Source organism: Malaclemys terrapin, chromosome 1, assembly GCF_027887155.1.
Source record: "Malaclemys terrapin pileata isolate rMalTer1 chromosome 1, rMalTer1.hap1, whole genome shotgun sequence".
In the NCBI taxonomy this organism is placed as follows: Eukaryota; Metazoa; Chordata; order Testudines; family Emydidae; genus Malaclemys; species Malaclemys terrapin.
The window spans coordinates 136,862,070-136,879,028 of record NC_071505.1 but is presented as its reverse complement, the minus strand read 5'-3'; the positions used below and the strand labels follow the sequence as shown (position 1 = coordinate 136,879,028).

The 16,959-nt window shown below is 53.6% G+C and overlaps 1 protein-coding gene across 1 annotated transcript in view; it reads left to right on the top strand.

Moving 5' to 3' along the window:
• Positions 1-5,088, top strand: part of LOC128832083 (deleted in malignant brain tumors 1 protein-like) — a 166,998-nt gene extending 161,910 nt beyond the window's left edge. The window contains 4 exon segments of the mRNA XM_054019173.1: positions 1,957-2,040; positions 2,657-2,746; positions 3,955-4,098; positions 4,940-5,088. Coding sequence (XP_053875148.1) covers positions 1,957-2,040; positions 2,657-2,746; positions 3,955-4,098; positions 4,940-5,088 — 467 coding nt within the window.
• The last annotated feature ends 11,871 nt before the right edge of the window (positions 5,089-16,959 follow it).

Sequence of the window (16,959 nt, the reverse complement as noted above, 5' to 3'; positions counted from 1 at the left end):
TGAGACCAGCAATTACTCATGCAGACTGAGGGAGATGGGTTTCCTTCCCACCATATACTGCGTCTCCCAATTCTAGGGACAGTTAATGTCACTCTGCCCATCCTGCAGCCTTGGAGTGTAACCAGTTATGGGTCAGGAAAGTGACTGTCTGGGGCCAGGCTAAACTATCACTTGAAAACTGCTCTGGAGCATTGGAACAGGAAATGTTCTGTGCCCCCCTCATACCACAGCCACTGGTCTGCTGGGTCGGCTCCCTCCTGCCCCCAGAGCAGAGAGATCAGCCCAGGAGAGCCTCATGACTTTGAATCACGGCCCTTTTATCCTTTGTGCCATTTTCTCTCAATGTCTGATGGGAACATCCTGCCCAAGGGCTGTGCTGTGGTGGGGCTCTGGGAACACGCTCAGGGCATCTCCCAGCATCACTGCCAAGATGGTTACAGTGAATCACAGACTCTGCTCCTGGCTTGTCTTGGCCTAATCTGGAAACACCACAGAGAGCTGATCGACTGATTCATGGGGGAGGTGGGTATTTACCCTTAAGAAGGAGGAGTCCCCTCTGTGGATGAGGAGGCCAGGGCCACTGTGGAACTTCCCTGGACCAGGAGCCAGAGACGTGCCCTTCAGTCACCCCAGTATATTTCAGGTCTAATTGTAGCATCCCCTCAGTCACATTTACCACAGTAACATCGAGATTTCTCTTGGGGAGTCTGTGTCAGCCTCTCACCGCTCAGAGTCACTGTGAGTTACCATCTGTGACAATGCGGTTCTGGCGGAACCCAACTGAGAGTGCCAACTCAGGACAAATTGCTCAAATAGGGCAGTTACAGCCCAAGGCTGGGGTTTTTTCCACCTCTAAGGCAAACCAAACCAGCCAGACTAAGAGGACTTTGGTCTCACCCCACTGGCTAACCGCAAGTCTCACAAGCAATCTCCTTAGACACTCCAGTTTCCCAGTATTACCACCAGTGCCACTCGTTATGGGGACAAATGGTTATGAAAACCAATACCCCAGTAAAAGAAAAAGGTTCTCCTGATCCCAAAGGATCAAGCCCCAGACCCAGGTCAATATACAAATCAGATCTTACCCACAAATCACGCTGTTGCCAATCCTTTAGAATCTAAAATCTAAAGGTTTATTCATAAAAGGAAAAAGATAGAGATGAGAGTTAGAATTGGTTAAATGGGATCAATTACATGCAGTAATGGCAAAGTTCTTGGTTCAGGCTTGCAGCAGCGATGGAATAAACTGCAGGTTCAAATCAAGTCTCTGGAATACATCCCCCGCTGGGATGGGTCCTCAGTCCTTTGTTCAGAGCTTCAGCTTGTAGCAAAGTTCCTCCAGAGGTATGAAGCAGGATTAAAGACAAGATGGAGATGAGGCATCAGCCTTATATAGTCTTTTCCAAGTGTAAGAACACCTCCTTGTTCTTACTGTGGAAAATTACAGTAAAATGAAGTCTGGAGTCACATGGGCCAGTCCCTGCATACTTTGCTGAGTTACAAGGCGTATCTGCCTTCTCTCAATGGGTCCATTGTATAGCTGATGGTCCTTAATGGGCCATCAAGCAGGCTAGGCAGAGCTAACACCAGTTTGTCTGGGATGTCACCCAGAAGCATAGCATAAGTTTGAAATACAGACAGTATAGAGCCAATATTCATAACTTCAACTACAAAAGTGATACACACATATAGATACCATAATCATAACCAGCAAACCATAACCTTGTCTTAGACACCCCATTTGACCCCCTTTATACAAGATTTGCGTGCCACTACAGGACCTTGGTTGCAACAATGATCTATATGGTCCCAGATTCTATCAATAACGTCACACCATCTCCTGTAGAAGAAGGAACAGACCAAGACTGGAAATCCTGCTCCTGGCCCCGGATGTGTTCCCAGTCCCACAGTTCTGCTGTTCTCACTGTGATGAATTTCTGGTTCTCGTCTCTCCAGTCTCCTATTCAGGTGACTCAGTGACGAAGCTGCAGTATTACACCGGAGATAGCGAGGGGGAAAATGATCCTGGATCAGAACAAGGTAACGGGGGAGGGACAGACTCAGGCCGAAAGACCCAAATATGGGCAGAGAACAGAATTTCTATGACATTTTCTGCAAATGCAGCCATTTCTCCTCACACGGTTCCCATTGTACACAGTCAGGTCTAATCCCATTGAACAGGATTTCTGTCAGAATCTCAGGATGGGAACATGTGACCATCTCCTGAGCACATACACCTGGGAGTGGCTCCCAGTGACCTCCCCAGGTGAGGAGCTGGAGGAGACTGGTCAGTCGCTTTGGGTGGAAGGTGTCAGTGCCCAGCAGGGCTCAACTCACATCCCGCGAGAGATATGAGAAGATTGTCCTGTGTTATAATTACAGATGGGCTCAGCCCAACTCACTGATCCGAACCCACCAGAATTTTAGGGGAGGGGGAATTTGCAGATTCTGACCCCAGCTCTGGATCTCAGTTCTGGGGCTGGCACCTGTCACTATAACAGGCTGAAGCAAAATCCTAGATCTGAACTTCCTGGCCTGGACCCATCTCTAATTATAAACGGGGTGGCATAAACTGAGCAGCTGTAGTTATAAGCACCACCTGTGCTGAAGAGACGCTGCTGGTGCCATGGGCTGAGTGTGGTGTTTGCTCTTCCAGAGGGAGCTTCTCCGGAGGGGTCTCAGTTGGATTACGATAACGTGGAGGAGCCTGCCTTGAATGACGTCCCCCAGACTCCAGGCGGCCGAGGTGAGCAGTGAATCTGCCTCCTGGAACCAACATCATCCTGACTGAAAACTAACTTTTTCAGGGGAGGGAGAGTGGTATGCTAGATAGAGGCAATGCTCAGTGGTTTGAGCATTGGTCTGCTAAACCCAGGGTTGTGAGTTCAATCCTGGAGGGTGCCACTTAGGGATCTGGGCAAAAATCAGTATGTGGTCCTGCTAGTGAAGGCAGGGGGCTGGACTCCTTGACCTTTCAAGGTCCCTTCCAGTTCTATGAGATAGAATATCTCCATTAATTTATTTTTATTTATTTAACTTTATTTCCCAGTAGGGACAATAGTGGTTTGTTAAGAAAACCACAAAAGTTCACCCACCAGTATTGTCTATTGGACTAACGCTGGGGGCACTGACCAGGTGCATTACAAGAGCTGTGTGAAGGTCCAGGGATAGGGAAGCATGTGATGTCCTAGGTCATGCCAGAGGCCCATTGCAGAGACTGAAGGAGCAGTTTGCTCAGGAGCTGCCCATGCTGTACTTGGCTCAGGTCACTGCCCTGTGACCCTCACTGCCGTGAGCACTAGGGTTACTCACTATTTGTAAAGACAACGCACTGAAGCAGAGACCTTTACATAGCAGCAATGTTCCCTGCCAGCCTTTCCTGGTATGCAGCTATGACAGCTTATATACATCTGTGTCAGACATGCTGTGATGGGGGAGTGGGTGGGACATAGAGATTTTACACCCACGGGTCAACCTTATTAGCTGGCTCAGCTCCCAGTGGTGTCAGTACATTGGAGACTGATGGTAGTTTATGGGGTAAACATTACCAGGAGAACACATTGAAAAGACATTTTAAAATAATGTCGAATTTAGGAATCTGGAAACAAACTCGGGACAATTCCAAGCCATTTCTATTTGTAATTATTGTAATGAAATGCCTTGTGGAGCAATCCCTCTGGACTAGATCCCAGTCACCTCTTTCTAGAACTGCCCCTCCCCTGCTCATCTGGGAGCTCTAGGATCCTCTCAACCAGCTATTGAAATGTATCAAATCAATGTGATATGTAAAATCCCTCAATCTGAGGGTCCCAGAGGAGGGCTCCTCTTAGCGCCCTGAGGGTGGAAGTGCTGAGAGATCCTCAGGGACCAGTGAGGCTGGTGTAGCTGCAGCTTGTACTTTAATTCTGTCTTCACTGTGAATATTCTCTTAATTACTTCACATCTTCATGTCAGATGCCCCTGTCCTGGCTGGAGACGTCCCAGGGGCTGGTTATGATGATGCCAGAGACGTGTCTGATCCTGAAGATGACCCTGGTTTGAGGCAGAATTATGAGGAAGGCCCAGGGGCGAGTGACAGGAATAGGGATTCACAGACAGGTGAGTTTGCACTTCACAGTGCGTCTACAGAATGGGATGGCTCGGACTGTGCATTACACAGCTAGGGAATAAACCTGGCCAACCCAATGTCTGTGGGGAAAAAAAAACCCTCTCCTTTTCTCCTTTCCCTCAAAGCAGAGGTTTCAATGCTTGCAATGGTGACAGGAAAAGGGGAGTTCTTGCTGTGTACTACTTCGCGGTCAAAGCAGCAAAATCCCTCAATCTCTAGGTTCAAAGCCTTGTGTGGCTGCCTCACCCTGGATGTACTGGATTCCCACCAGTTTACTGTGCTTGTATCTTTTGGACAGAATCTTATAAACCAAAGTCCTGTTACTGATGCACAAATGTTAAAGAGCCTGTGACACTTTCTGTAAAAGTTGGGCTTTTCCCATTATCCTTGGCCAACATCTCCCCTCCCATCCCCACTATGTCATGAGCAGAGACACCACCAGCCTCCCTAAAGGAAGTGGAGTGGCGATCAAATATGCATTGCTTAGTACTTGATAAGAATAATGTGCTTATGTGTATGATTAGCGCAGAGTGAATTATACAGTGCCCTTAAGTAAGAGCTACTTCCTGGTAAGTGATTGGGTTTTATACATGAAGTGACAGGTGAATACAGTTCTCACTTGGCAACTGTAAATGGTCTGGAAACCAAGGATTTTACTTCCAGAATATGTACAGAGATGATGGATTAAAACCTGTCATGGACCCAATGAGAAGAAGAAAGAGGGAACATTTTCTAACCCATACCAGAGAGTGAACTCCACCATTGCTGTGCAGCCACACATAGCTATAAAGTGGATCCACTGACTGTATGTGTCTCCCTTTGTATTTTCAGGTTGGAATCTGCACTCGCTAAGGAGTGAAAGTGTCTCTGGGATGGAGAAAGAAACCCTGTTCCTGCCTCCTGGAGACACAAGTTATGATGACGTGGGACATGGTGACTCTGGGGGATCAGTATCAGAACAATGTGATTGGACCAAATAACCGTAGGATGATGTAAAAGCTTTGCCTCTTTCTCTGAGAAATGCTCCCTCTGGCATGATGCCTAGAGACAGTCTCTGCCTGGTAGATAGACAAAGCAGGGGTTTCTATAGAATTTGTGTGAAGTTGCAGGAAATTCAAATCTGAGTGGGAAAAGGTTCACAAATTTCCTCTGTATAACTTCCCATTGATTGGCCAGGATGGAAGTTTCCTGATTTTTTTATCTCTGTAATTTCTTCAGCTTCAATTTGTTCCTTTTTTCTTATTAAATCCTTTCTGAAAGTCTTCCCCATAGTGTAAGTTTTTCTTGCCAGATGAATTGTGCAGTTTCCAGGGCTCATCACAGGGAGAGGCTGAAATTGAAAAAAATCAAGAGACAAGGGTGGGCCACCTCTGGCTCTGGCAGGCTATTTGATGGCGGGGGGGGGAGGGAAGGGTTCTACTGAATGTTCTATCAGACATGTGGTAAAAGAGAGACACCAGCAAGAGAACATGCTGCAGTGAGCAACATGGTTGGTCCTAAAGCAAATTCAGATTTGAAACGTTCATTGAATCCAAGGAGATAAATGGGAAATTTTCCCTGGGTAATTCACACCTGAAATTAAAAAAATGGAGAAAAGAATTCCTCATTAGCGATAAATACAAAGGATGAATATTTCTGCTAGAATAATAAATACTTTATAGACAATAGTGACAAGGGGAAGGTTAATCAGAGTCTGGATTTCCACTGAACCGATAAAGCTACAACAAATAAGTCACTGAGTTGTTACTAGAAACCCCAGTAAAACTGATCATGTTACACAGTGGAATATTTAATTCCAATGCCATATACAAATATAGTTTAATATCAATGCTGAGCTGAGTACTGACCAGTGGAGAAGCCAGAAGTGTTCTCTGGATGAACCCTCAGTGAAAGCAGTAGCAGAATGCATGCAGAGTACATCACTATTTCACAGAAATGTCTTTCTTTCCTTTACCACAAATCCTGCATTCAGTTTGATCACTTCATCTGTACACAGATACAATGGAGATAGAAAAGGTTGACAGAAAGTGAAAGCAGATGATTGGAAGCAGGAACTTTGGGGGTGGGACAGTCATATGAAGAGACTAGGAATAAAACAATTTACTTTTGAAAGGAAAAAAAAACAGAAGACAACATTATGGAGACATGTAATAGAGTGTACTGACCCTTGGAGACTGCTAAAGGAAATCTCAAGGGCTGTGCTAATCCATTCCAGGGGTTGTGTCTTCAAGACAGATGTGCGGGACAAAGGAAATGACCAGAGAGAGAAGGTAGCCCCAGGTTGGATGTTTGTGCTTTAGTAGGGAACCCAGGCTTCTGACTCTGCCTAGGGCTTGGGACTGGAGCGTTAAAGAGGGAGCAGGTCAACTCTCCCCTCTTCTTTCAGGCTGATGGAATCCTGGGTTTGGTCAGTCCATCCAGGGGGGTCATGTTGCTCACAGGCAAAGAGAGGAGGAGAACTCCCCCCAAAATGGCACACACAGATCCTGGAGAAAAGGAAAGAGAAAAGGAACAGCAGCAGGTGAAGGTGACTGAGGAAGGAATTCTGTTGTATAAATGAGCTTTGATAAAATGCAAGGTCATACATATGTGACTCTGAGAAGGATTTATGTGTCATAATGGACAAACAACTCAGCATGAAATCCCAGGGTGATGCTGTGGCCAAAATGGCTAACACAATTCTTGGAAGTATATACAAGAGAATAATGACTAGAAATAGGGTGCTGATTTTATTTCTGTATTCAACATTGGTCAGAGCAATACCAAAACATTGCATCCAGTTGTGTTGTCCACATTTTAAGACTAACTGTGAAAAATTGGACAAGGGGCAGTGAAGAGCTATTTTAAAAAGAGCTGAAAAGATGCATTACAGTGAGAGACAAGACTTCAATCTGTTCAGTTTATCAAAAAGAAGATCAAGAGGTGATTTGATTATGGTGCATAAATACCCTCACAAAGAGAAAATACTGGGTACTAAAGGGCTCTTTCAGCTAGCAGAGAAAGGCATAATAAAGAAATTAATGCAAGATAATTTAAAATGAGAAATAAAGGACAAATTTGAAATTGGTACTTAAACATTGAAACAAAGTACCAAGGGAAATGATGGATTCTCCACCCCACATGGAGTTGGCGTGAGGGGACAGGGGCTACTTAAGCAAGTGCTCTCAGGTGATATAGAAAACTATTTCTCCCAGGTGCTTGGCTGGTGGGCCTTGCTCACATGCTCAGGGGCTAAATGTTCTCCATTTTGGGGGTCAGGAAGGAATTTTTCCCCAGGTCAGATTGGCAGGGACACTGCACGTTTTTGCCATCCTGTGCAGCATAGGGAACAAGTCACTTGCTCATTTGGGTATATCTCACCAAATCAATTCCCTGCCATTAAAGGGGCCTCATTGCCCCTCAGTCCCTCCTAGTCTCTGCCTGTGGCAAACAATAGTTTAGACTCCCAAGGGCTGTAACAGTTTGGTCTAACCAGGTTGTTGGGCTCAATGCAGGGGTGACTTTGATGGTCTGTCATGTGTATGGGGGTTAGACTAGATTATTTAATTGTCCCTACAGGCCTTAAAATCTACACATCTAGGTTATGGCTAAGATGTTGCTGTGTCTGACACGTGGTCACTTCAACTCACAGGTGCCCCCTCCTTCCAACCCAGTCACCTCCTAGTATTCAGGGAATGGCAGATGCAGTGAAAGGCAATAGGGCACTAGTAGGAGAAACTTTAGGGACAGTCACTAGCCACAGAAAACAAAACCTCTCCCAACACCCCTGACTGCTGCACATCAGGGTCTCTGGCCGTACAGCAGATAGGCCAGCACCCCCAGTGGAAAGGAATGAGAGAGGGAGTTGCATGTTTCAGCCACGTTGGTGTGTGGGTACCAGCTAAAACACATGCAGTGTACCCACAAGCAGAGCAAGTTCATACTGTAAAAACGCCAAACCCAAGAGGGACATGTGAGTCTCAGCCCAAGTTCTTCTTTAACCCATTAGAAACAATCCTTTAATTATTGGGGCAGTTCAGTGCTGGAGTACACCAAACCCCTGAAGTTCCAGTAGCGTGCCTGGTACACCGTCACTCGGAGGCAAGCACTGTAGGTGCTTCAGCAGCTAGGTCTGATCGGTCCCACTAAGGCACTGGGGGAGGGGAAAGAGCTAAGGGAAAGGGGAAGGTTATACACACCCTAGGTCCAGAGGCTTAAATACTTACAGTTCATAGGGAGCAATACTGGTAAATGTTTGGGTCTCTGGGGCAGTCCAGTTGAGAGTCAAGGGTCTTCTGGCCTAGTGTCTGGAGTGCCCTCTCTAGTCCAATCTCTATTCAAGCAAATGGGACCTTGCAGGTTTCCAGGCCAGGTTCACTTAGTATCTCTCTTTGGGGCCACTCTCCACTGGCACCCTGCCCGGCCGCTGCTGTTCCTCCATAAACCTCTCACAGACCTGCAGCCAGCTGTTATCTCTGTCAGTCACAGCCTGTTCCACGTGCAGCTCTGCATACAGCTCCTGGGGACTGCCCTCTGCATCCAGCTCTCTGCAGGTCCTCACTTGCCATGCGGCCACTGCTTCCCACAATAGCCCGGCCATTTCCTGGTTCAGGTCAATTCCCTTACCTCGTCAGAGGAAAGGGAAGTGCAGCGGGGAAGGGTCTGGTAGGGGTCGTAGTTCCATTCTTAGCATATTCATGACAGTCCCAAACATAGGATGAAAGATTCTGCAAACAAAGGTTCCTCTCTGCCATATCATTCTCAAAGAGTTTTGAGGTCACATGATTGCCCCCTGTATTCTTATTGCAAAATGCGGGAGGTGGGCAGGCACAAGCCCACCCACTTCTAAAGGCCCCTCCCCCAGTCTAGCAGGAGGGACCACTGGACCCAGGGACCAAATGATTGCTTGGGACAACAAATGAGAAAAACAGGGACTGAGGTGAAGGTCATAGGTTCAAAACGAGGGTACCGGATGGGGACACCGAGCAGAGAACCCTGGACAGTGCCCACTGCTCCTCAAAGCTGTCGAGGGAGCCAGCGGACGCTGCCCAGTGGAACTCTGCCCAGATGCGTGAAACTAGGGAGGAACGGAAATAGGCTCCACAGACACAGAGAACCCCCTCGTCCAGCATCCTCCTCCTGGTAGCATAGATGGAGAGTTTGTCCAGGGGCAGGAGAAGGTTGACGAGGAGGTCTCGCGACTTCGTGGGGCCACAGATGAGGTGTGCAAAAAGGAACAGGTGCGGGGAAAAGTGCAGCCAGAACCTCAACAAGAGGTTCTGGAGGAGCCAGAATAGGTGCTGCAACCTGGCGCATTCAAGATAGGCATGCGCCAGGTTCTCCCTCACGCCGCAAAAGGGTACGGGTGTGAACCGCGCCAGGTACATGCCCGTGCTCACGGCTCCATGAAGGAGCTGCCAACCGATGTCCCCGGCGGGCCGTGGGACCAAGGTGGAATAAAGGCTGTCCCACCGGGGCTCCTCACCTTCTTTAGGTGGAAGATAGTCCCACCATTTGGTGTTGGGGCAGGATGCGAGGGTGAGGAAATGCAGTGTGTAGAGCACGAGCATGTACAGTTGGTCCCTAGGTGTGGTTTGGAACCGGACCGGCTGCAGGATGTGCAGCCTGCTCGGGGTGTGGGAACTGGGAGGCCGGGGTGCTCGCAGAACAGGGGCCAAATAAAAATGTCCAGAGGGTCCAGGGAGCACCCTCTCGCAGGGCCCGCTGCAGGAAGACAAGAGAAATGGGTGCAAGGAGGCCTCCACCTCCTGGAGTACACGCAGGGGGGTTGGAAGGGTGGAGAGCCCCATGTGCCAACCAAGCACATGGGGATCCACCCAGTCCCCCCATCATAGTCCACGAGGTCTCTGACCCTAGTGGCTTCCACCAGGACCAATCTCCGGCACACTGAGGGAGACTCCGCCACCTGCACACGTAGATCGGGGTTGTGTAGCAGAGGCTCCACAAGAAGGTCCGCCCCCTTGGTGGCCACAAAGGACCTGGTCGCCGAAAAGAGCTTCCAGGTCTGGAGAAGGTCCTGGTAGAAGACCGGCAGCTCTGAGAGGTCTCGCGGAAGACCCCTCGGGTGGAGAAAAAGAGCTGCTGATCATATCGGAGCCGATGGAGGAAGGCGTGCGCCAACGTGCTCCACGCCGGACTACCTGCACCATAAAGAAGTCTCTGCAGGGCCTGGAGGCGGAAGACATGGACCTGGCTGCGAAGGCAGATCAGGACCTGCCCTCCCTCCTCCAGGGGAAGATTCAAAACCCCTGCAGGGACCCAGTGCAGCCCTGGCCAAAAGAACTCCAGGGCCGTCCTCTGGAGCCTGGCCAGAATCCCCAGGGCCGGGCTCAGGGTGTTGAGCCGGAGCCAGAGCATGGACAGCACTAGCTTGTTCAGCACCAGCGTCCTCCCTCGCATGGAGAGACACTGGAGCAGTCCTGTCTATCTCCACAGCCGCTCACCCTCCAAATCCTGCCAGTTCTTCGGCAGAGATGGATGCGTGGCGGATAGATAAATACCAAAATACAGCAGCGGACCCATGCTCCACCAGATGGCTTGAAGCTCGGGTGGGAGGGAGGTCGCCTACCACCTGTCCCCGGCCACCAGACCAGAGCTCTTGACCCAGTTGACCCGGGCAGAAGAGGCTGCCGAGTAAACGACCTGGCAGGCCTCCACCCGCACCAGGTCGCCCAGCTTCTGGACCGCGAGGAGCACATCATCAGCGTACGCTGACAGGACTAGCTGCAGCTCTGGCTCCCAAAGCACCAACCCCGTCAACCTCCGGCAGAGGAGACAGGAAGGGCTCAATCGCCAGAGCATACAGCTGGCCTGAGAGGGGGCACCCCTGCCGTACTCCCCGCCCGAAGCTGACCGGCTCGCAGAGTGCCCAGGAGATACCTGTGGTCCATCCTGCTGAACGCCTTCTCCTGGTCAAGGGACAGGAGAGCGAACGACAGACCATCACTACGCCCCAGCTCCAAGGGGTCCCGGACCAAATACAAGTTATGGAATATGGTCCGTGCTGAGGAGTGAGATGGGACGCCAATTCCATAGGTCACGGAGGTCCCTCTTCTTTGGCAATAAGGCGAGCACAGCTCACCTGCACGAGAGAGGGAGGACCCCGCTTTGCAAGGACTGGGCCCAGATGGTGACAAGGTCCGGGCTCAGGATGTCCCAGAACATGCAGTAGAACTCCACAGTCAGCCCGTCCATGCCCGGGGATTTGTTGGTTGGCATGAGACGGAGGGCTTCCGAGAGCTCAGCCAGAGAGAGAGGCAGCTGCAGCCGGTCTCAGTCGCCCACGCTGACCGTAGAGAGTCTGGTCCAGAGCACCCTGCAGGCTTCGGCGTCGGTCGGATCCAGGGAGAAAAGGCTGGCATAGAAGGCCCTGTCCCTTCCACGCATCTCCTCCGGATCTGTGAGGGGGGTGCCGTCCTCCACCAGGAGTCAGGTGACATGCTTTTTAGCCCCCCTCTTTTTCTCCAGGGCATAGAAGAAACGGGAGCCGCGATCCATCTCCCGAAGGGGATGGATGCGGGATCAAACGAAAGCGCCCTGGGCCCGATGGTCCTCCAGGGCCCGGAACTCCTCCCGCTTCTCCTGGGGTGGATCCTGGTGGCCTGAGGCCAGACGCCTCTCGAGCTCTAAGACCTCCCACTCCTATCACTGCATCTCTCCGCTGGCTGATGCCCCGGGAGTAATCGCGGCAGAAGAGCCGTGTGCGCACCTTCACCACATCCCACCACCGTCTTGCTGAGGGAAAGGCACGCCGCTGCCCCTGCCAGAACTCCCAGAAGGATGCCACGAAGCCCACGTCCCCCAGCAAGCTGTTATTAAAATGCCAATAGGCCGGCCCTGGCCTCTCCAAACTGAGAGAGGCCGTCATGATCACCAGGTGGTGATCCGAGAATGGGACCGACCAGATGCCGGAGATGTGGGCCCATGCCAGATAGAAACATTAGAAATAAATGCGGTCCAACCGGGAGTGGCGTGACCAATTATCCTCCACCCGGACATAGGGAAGGTGGTGTCGTCGTCCGGGTGGTGATCGCACCAGACGTTCACCAGGGAGTGATGATCCATGATCTCCCTGAGGACGCCCGCGGCTGCCTGGGACTTCTCGACTCCTGAGCAGTCCCGGTCCTCGAGGGTGGTGTTGAAGTCCCTGCCCAGGACCAGTCACTCGTGAGGATCCAGGGTGCCGAGGAAGGCCGACGCCTGCAGATAGAAATGCACTCGTTCTGGGCCCTTGTTCGGGGCGTAGATGTTGACCACGTTTAATGTCAGCCCCTCCACACAGGCCCGAACATGCAGCAGGCGACCCGGCACAACCTCGGTGACCCCAGCACCTCGGGCCGTAGCTCAGGGGAGAACAGGGTGGCCACCCTGGCCGAGCGGGTGCTGAGGTGGCTAAAATATACCGTCCCTCCACTCCAGCCACCAGCTAGCCTTGACGTCTGGAGCCGTGTGGGTCTGCTGCAGGAAGATCACAGAGTACCCCCCTCCCGAAGGAAGGAGAGCACCTGGCTCCTGCGGAGACCCACCCTACAGCCCCGGGTGTTTAATGTGGCAAAGATGACAGCTTTCATAGGGAGGGCTGGGGTGGATCCTCACGGGCAGGGTGATCAACAGCCTCCCGAAGGCCCGCAACAACCCATGTTCGACCCCAAAGGTCACGAGGGAGTTGCGGAAGTTGCAGTCCTGCCGGTAGGCCTCGATGTCCTGCCTCCCAGTTCCTCTCCCCTCCCTCAAAAAGGCCTTCACGGCCCAAGGGATGTGATGGAAGTCCCCCCAGTGCTGAAGGGCGAGCTGCACCTTACCCTTTGAGCCACAGGTGTCCTTCAGGAAGTGGTGCAGCTCATCCCTCAGCGTGGAGGGGGACACGGCAGCCAATCTGCTGCTGTCCTCCGGTAAGGCCCCCGAGAGATCCTCGTGGCCTGCAGAGACAGGCAAACAAGGGGCCGAGCCCTGGCGCTGCTGCGCCGGGCAGCCCATCTCCATCCCCGGCAAGGAAGGGGGCGGCGGCGGGAATAGTGCAGCCCCCATAATGTCAGGAAGGGGAGACATGAAAACCACCCCCTGAGGCTTGTCCATGGGTAATGGGAACGAGACAACCTTGGGGGCGGCAATAGAATGGGAGGTGGAGGGGAAGGGGACAGGCTATGCTTTGGGGGCAGGATCAAGGGCAGAGGCAGGAGCAGGGACAGGATTTGGAACAGGGGCAGGGACTGGAGCGGGATTCTGAACTGGGACTAGCGCTGGGGCAAGAGAGGGGACAGGATCAGGGGCAGTGGCAGGGCTTGGAATGAGAACAGGGACAGAAATGGATACATGGTCCCCAGCAGCCGAGCTGGGATGCGACTCCTCTCGACTGGGACTCAGGGCAGGAGGGGAGCCATTACCGATGCCGGGCACGGGTGTCACTGCAAGCGCGTCACCTGCAGCCACGACGTCCGGCAGGATGGAGTCATCAGGCTCCCCCCCTCCCCCCCCCGGAGGGGAGACTAACTGTTCTGCCTGGTTGGGAGAGGGGGCGCCCACAGGCTCAGGGCCCAGCTGCTCGTCATTGGCCGTCGCCCCGCGGGGCTCGGCGGCCTCACATGGGGTGGTATCTGTGGCCAGGCTGATGGGTAGGGCCAGGGGAGCCCCAAGGACAAGAGCAAGGTCTACAGCATGGGGTGAGGGGCAGGGAGTAGGAGGGGGCAGTGGGGCTAAACCACCACCCAGACCGAGGCCTGCTGGTGTGGGGTCGTCCTCCACCTAGGTAAATGAGGTCAGACCCAGGGCCTCAATCTCCTCAAATATGGATGTAAAATCAGTCTCTGTGGCTCCAGAGTCCTCCCCGCCAGCAACCGAGGCAACAGCTGCCTTGGCATCGGCGGGGGGCACAGATGGTACAGGGGCCGGGGGAACTCCTGAAGAGGCCTCCTCAGGGGGGGACTCGACAAGGGGGGCAGGATCGCCTCCATCCGCTGCCATGGCTTCCATAGCTGCCGCCTCCTGCTAAGCTCCATCCGGGGGCGTGGCAGAAGATGTAGCAGCCCCGGTCCCCGGCAGCATCTTTTGAGGGGGCCTCCTCGCCCTCCTCATCGGAGGGGAGGCATAAAGCCCATAATTTGTGGGCGCCACGTTTCCCCTGGACGAGCACCTAGCCCTCCAAGGTGGAAGTGGAGGGCCAGTCAGTGGGGACAGGGCCAGGGGTCAAGGGCGATGGTTTCGGGGCTTGGGACAGCAAGGCAGGACAGCGGGGGAAAGGGAAACCTCCCCCTGGGACAGGGCCTCTCCCTCGGCCGGCAGGGGTCTCGCCACCCTCTCCTCCTCGGGCCCCGCCGAACTGCAACCGATGGAGGTGAGGCCCGCCCACTCGGCCATCCCTGGGGCCCGAGCAGGAGCTGTGGCAGGAGGAAAAGGGGCAGTGGTAGCCGGGCTGTCAGGGTTGCCAGCAATGACAAAGCTGGCACCCTCCCGGGTTTCGGGGGTCCCCCCGGACGTGCCCCGTCGCCCGGCAGAGGAAGCTCTGGGCCTCCCCCTTCATATAATGGACCTGGTAATGGGCCCCCTGGTAGGGCACCAGGAAGGACCCATCAAGCGCCACCCCATCACGCGCTGCCAGCAGTAGCTGGATCTGGACCTGCCGGCGAAAGGACAGGATGTGACGGAGGGAGGGGTCCTTACAGCCCAGCGGGAGAGGGCTGATGATGGAAATGGGCTTCCCCAGGGTGGAGAGGGCAGGCAACAGGGCAGCGTTGGGAAGGAAGGGTGGAACAGAGGTTAACACCACCAGTACGCCCAGGTCCTACAGGAGTTCCAAGGGAACAAACATGCCCCCCACTGCCAGGCCATTCTTCACCGCCTCCTGCACGGCTGCCTCCAACGCCAGGAAGAATACGACCTTCCTGTACATTTTGGAGGTCTCTACAACGGCCGTGGGCCCCACTACCCTTGCCAATGCCCACACGTATGTTTTGAACTGTGGCGAGGCAGGCACCAGGAGGCAACAGATGCCATGCCTCCTGGTCATTGAGGGGAAGGGGCTCCGGCCACCAGGGATGGTACCGGAGGCGGCGGTCGGGGCAGATGGTGCAGTGGCGTGCGGGAGGGCAGCAGCCACCTGGGCGTATGCTCTGGGGCTCGAGATGGAACGCCCCCAGAGCTGGTGGAAGGAACAGAAGGGGAAGGAGGAACCGCGGCAAGTGTCGGAGCCGCAGCAGGGAGGTCAGGCCCCACTGACGGGAAGTTTTGGTTTCTGGGTGGGGCCTTTGCCCTTTTGATTCCCCTGGCCCTTTTTGCCAGCGGAAGGGGCGGCCATGGCAGCGGCGGAGTCTGGGCTACTGGTGGCCAAGAGGTCAGCCGCTGGGGCGGTGGCAATGGCTCCTCCGGCTGCACTGGGAAGGGGAGGGACTACAATATCAGTGGGGAGGCTGTGAATAGTGGGGGGGCACAACTAAAAGGGGACACAGGCGCTTATGGAGGGAGCATGGGCGCACAGTTAAGAGGGACCGAACTGGGAGAGTGGGGGGGCAAGGGAGGGCAGAGGAAAAAACAAGGGGCCAGGCAAATCACAGGGGGGAACTACAAGGTTAAAGGTGGGGCAGGCAACCTAACCAAAGCCCAAAGTTTGGGGCAGGGCAGGTAACAAATATTGAAGGGCTAGTGTGGGGCAGGCAAACTAACAGAGAGGGAAACCCCTAGAGGGTCAAAGCAGGTAGCGGGTGGGGCAGGCCGCAGGCAGGGGAGGGGCAAACTAACACAGGGGGGCTGGGAGGCACAGCAGGGAGGGGACCCCACCAGCCAAAAGCAGCTGGGGGAATAGAGTAAGTCCAAAGTGGGGAGGTACGTGCGCCCACATGGGCCTGTATAACTCAGTCCTTCTGCTCACTGCTGCAAACAGTTCCAGGTGGTAAAAAGGTGGGGGAGCAAACAGCCACATCGAGAGGTGAAGAGCAGGTCCAGGTGGTATGCAGGGTGGTGGAGGGGGCGGCAGTAGGAATGGTAGTGGGGGGGGGAAGCAGATGGGCAAGGGGGAGGCTCTGCACCTTGCCCCCTTGCTCCCCTCAACAGCAACAGGAGTCACCACCACCCAGGAGCAGAGATGGTAAAAGTCACTCAGTTTGTAAACAAACCCCCTACATAATCTCCCGCAGCAGGAATCCTCTCTTCTTTTTCCTCGACGGCAGCAATAGCTCCAACTCAGCAGCAGCAGTCAGCCGGCCAGGCAGGCAGGAGAGACCGCTAGGTGATAGTGGTGGGGCCCATATTTCTCCCTCCAGAGGCCGGGGGGGGGGGGAGGACAGGGTAGGCTGGCAAGGCCCACCCCCTCACTCAGCAGCAACATCAGTGATAGTCCAGGGAGGAAGGGAGACTCCAGCCAGCAGCAGCAGCCCAGAAAGGGAAGGAGAGGGCTTCAGCCAGCAGGACAACCCAAACAGATTGATCACTCCCTGCAATGGGGCAGCTACCCCACTCCCTAAGAGTGTGGGCTGTAGCAGGCCAGTGCACCTGTGCAGAAAGACAGACAATGAGAGAAGGGCTTATTGGGAGCCAATCGGGGCCCAGATTGGACACAGCCAATCAGGGCCAGGCTCAGCCCTATATAAAGGCTGCCCAGGAAGAGAGCAGTGAGTCTGTCCAAGACCTTTATGGGGGAAGGTCTGTCTCCACAGTAGGAAAGGAGCACCATGGACAGAGCAGTGCTGGCCAAGCTTGGGGAGCAAATGGGAGCTTTAACCTGAAACCTGCCAGGCTACAAGCCCTGAAGGGAAGGGCCTAGCTGGTGTAAGGGCCAGAGGGGAAGCAGCCCAGGGAAGTGGACAGATGAGGCGAGAGGAGGAGGACAGCAAGGCTGCTGCCAGAGGGTGTGCCTGGCTCCC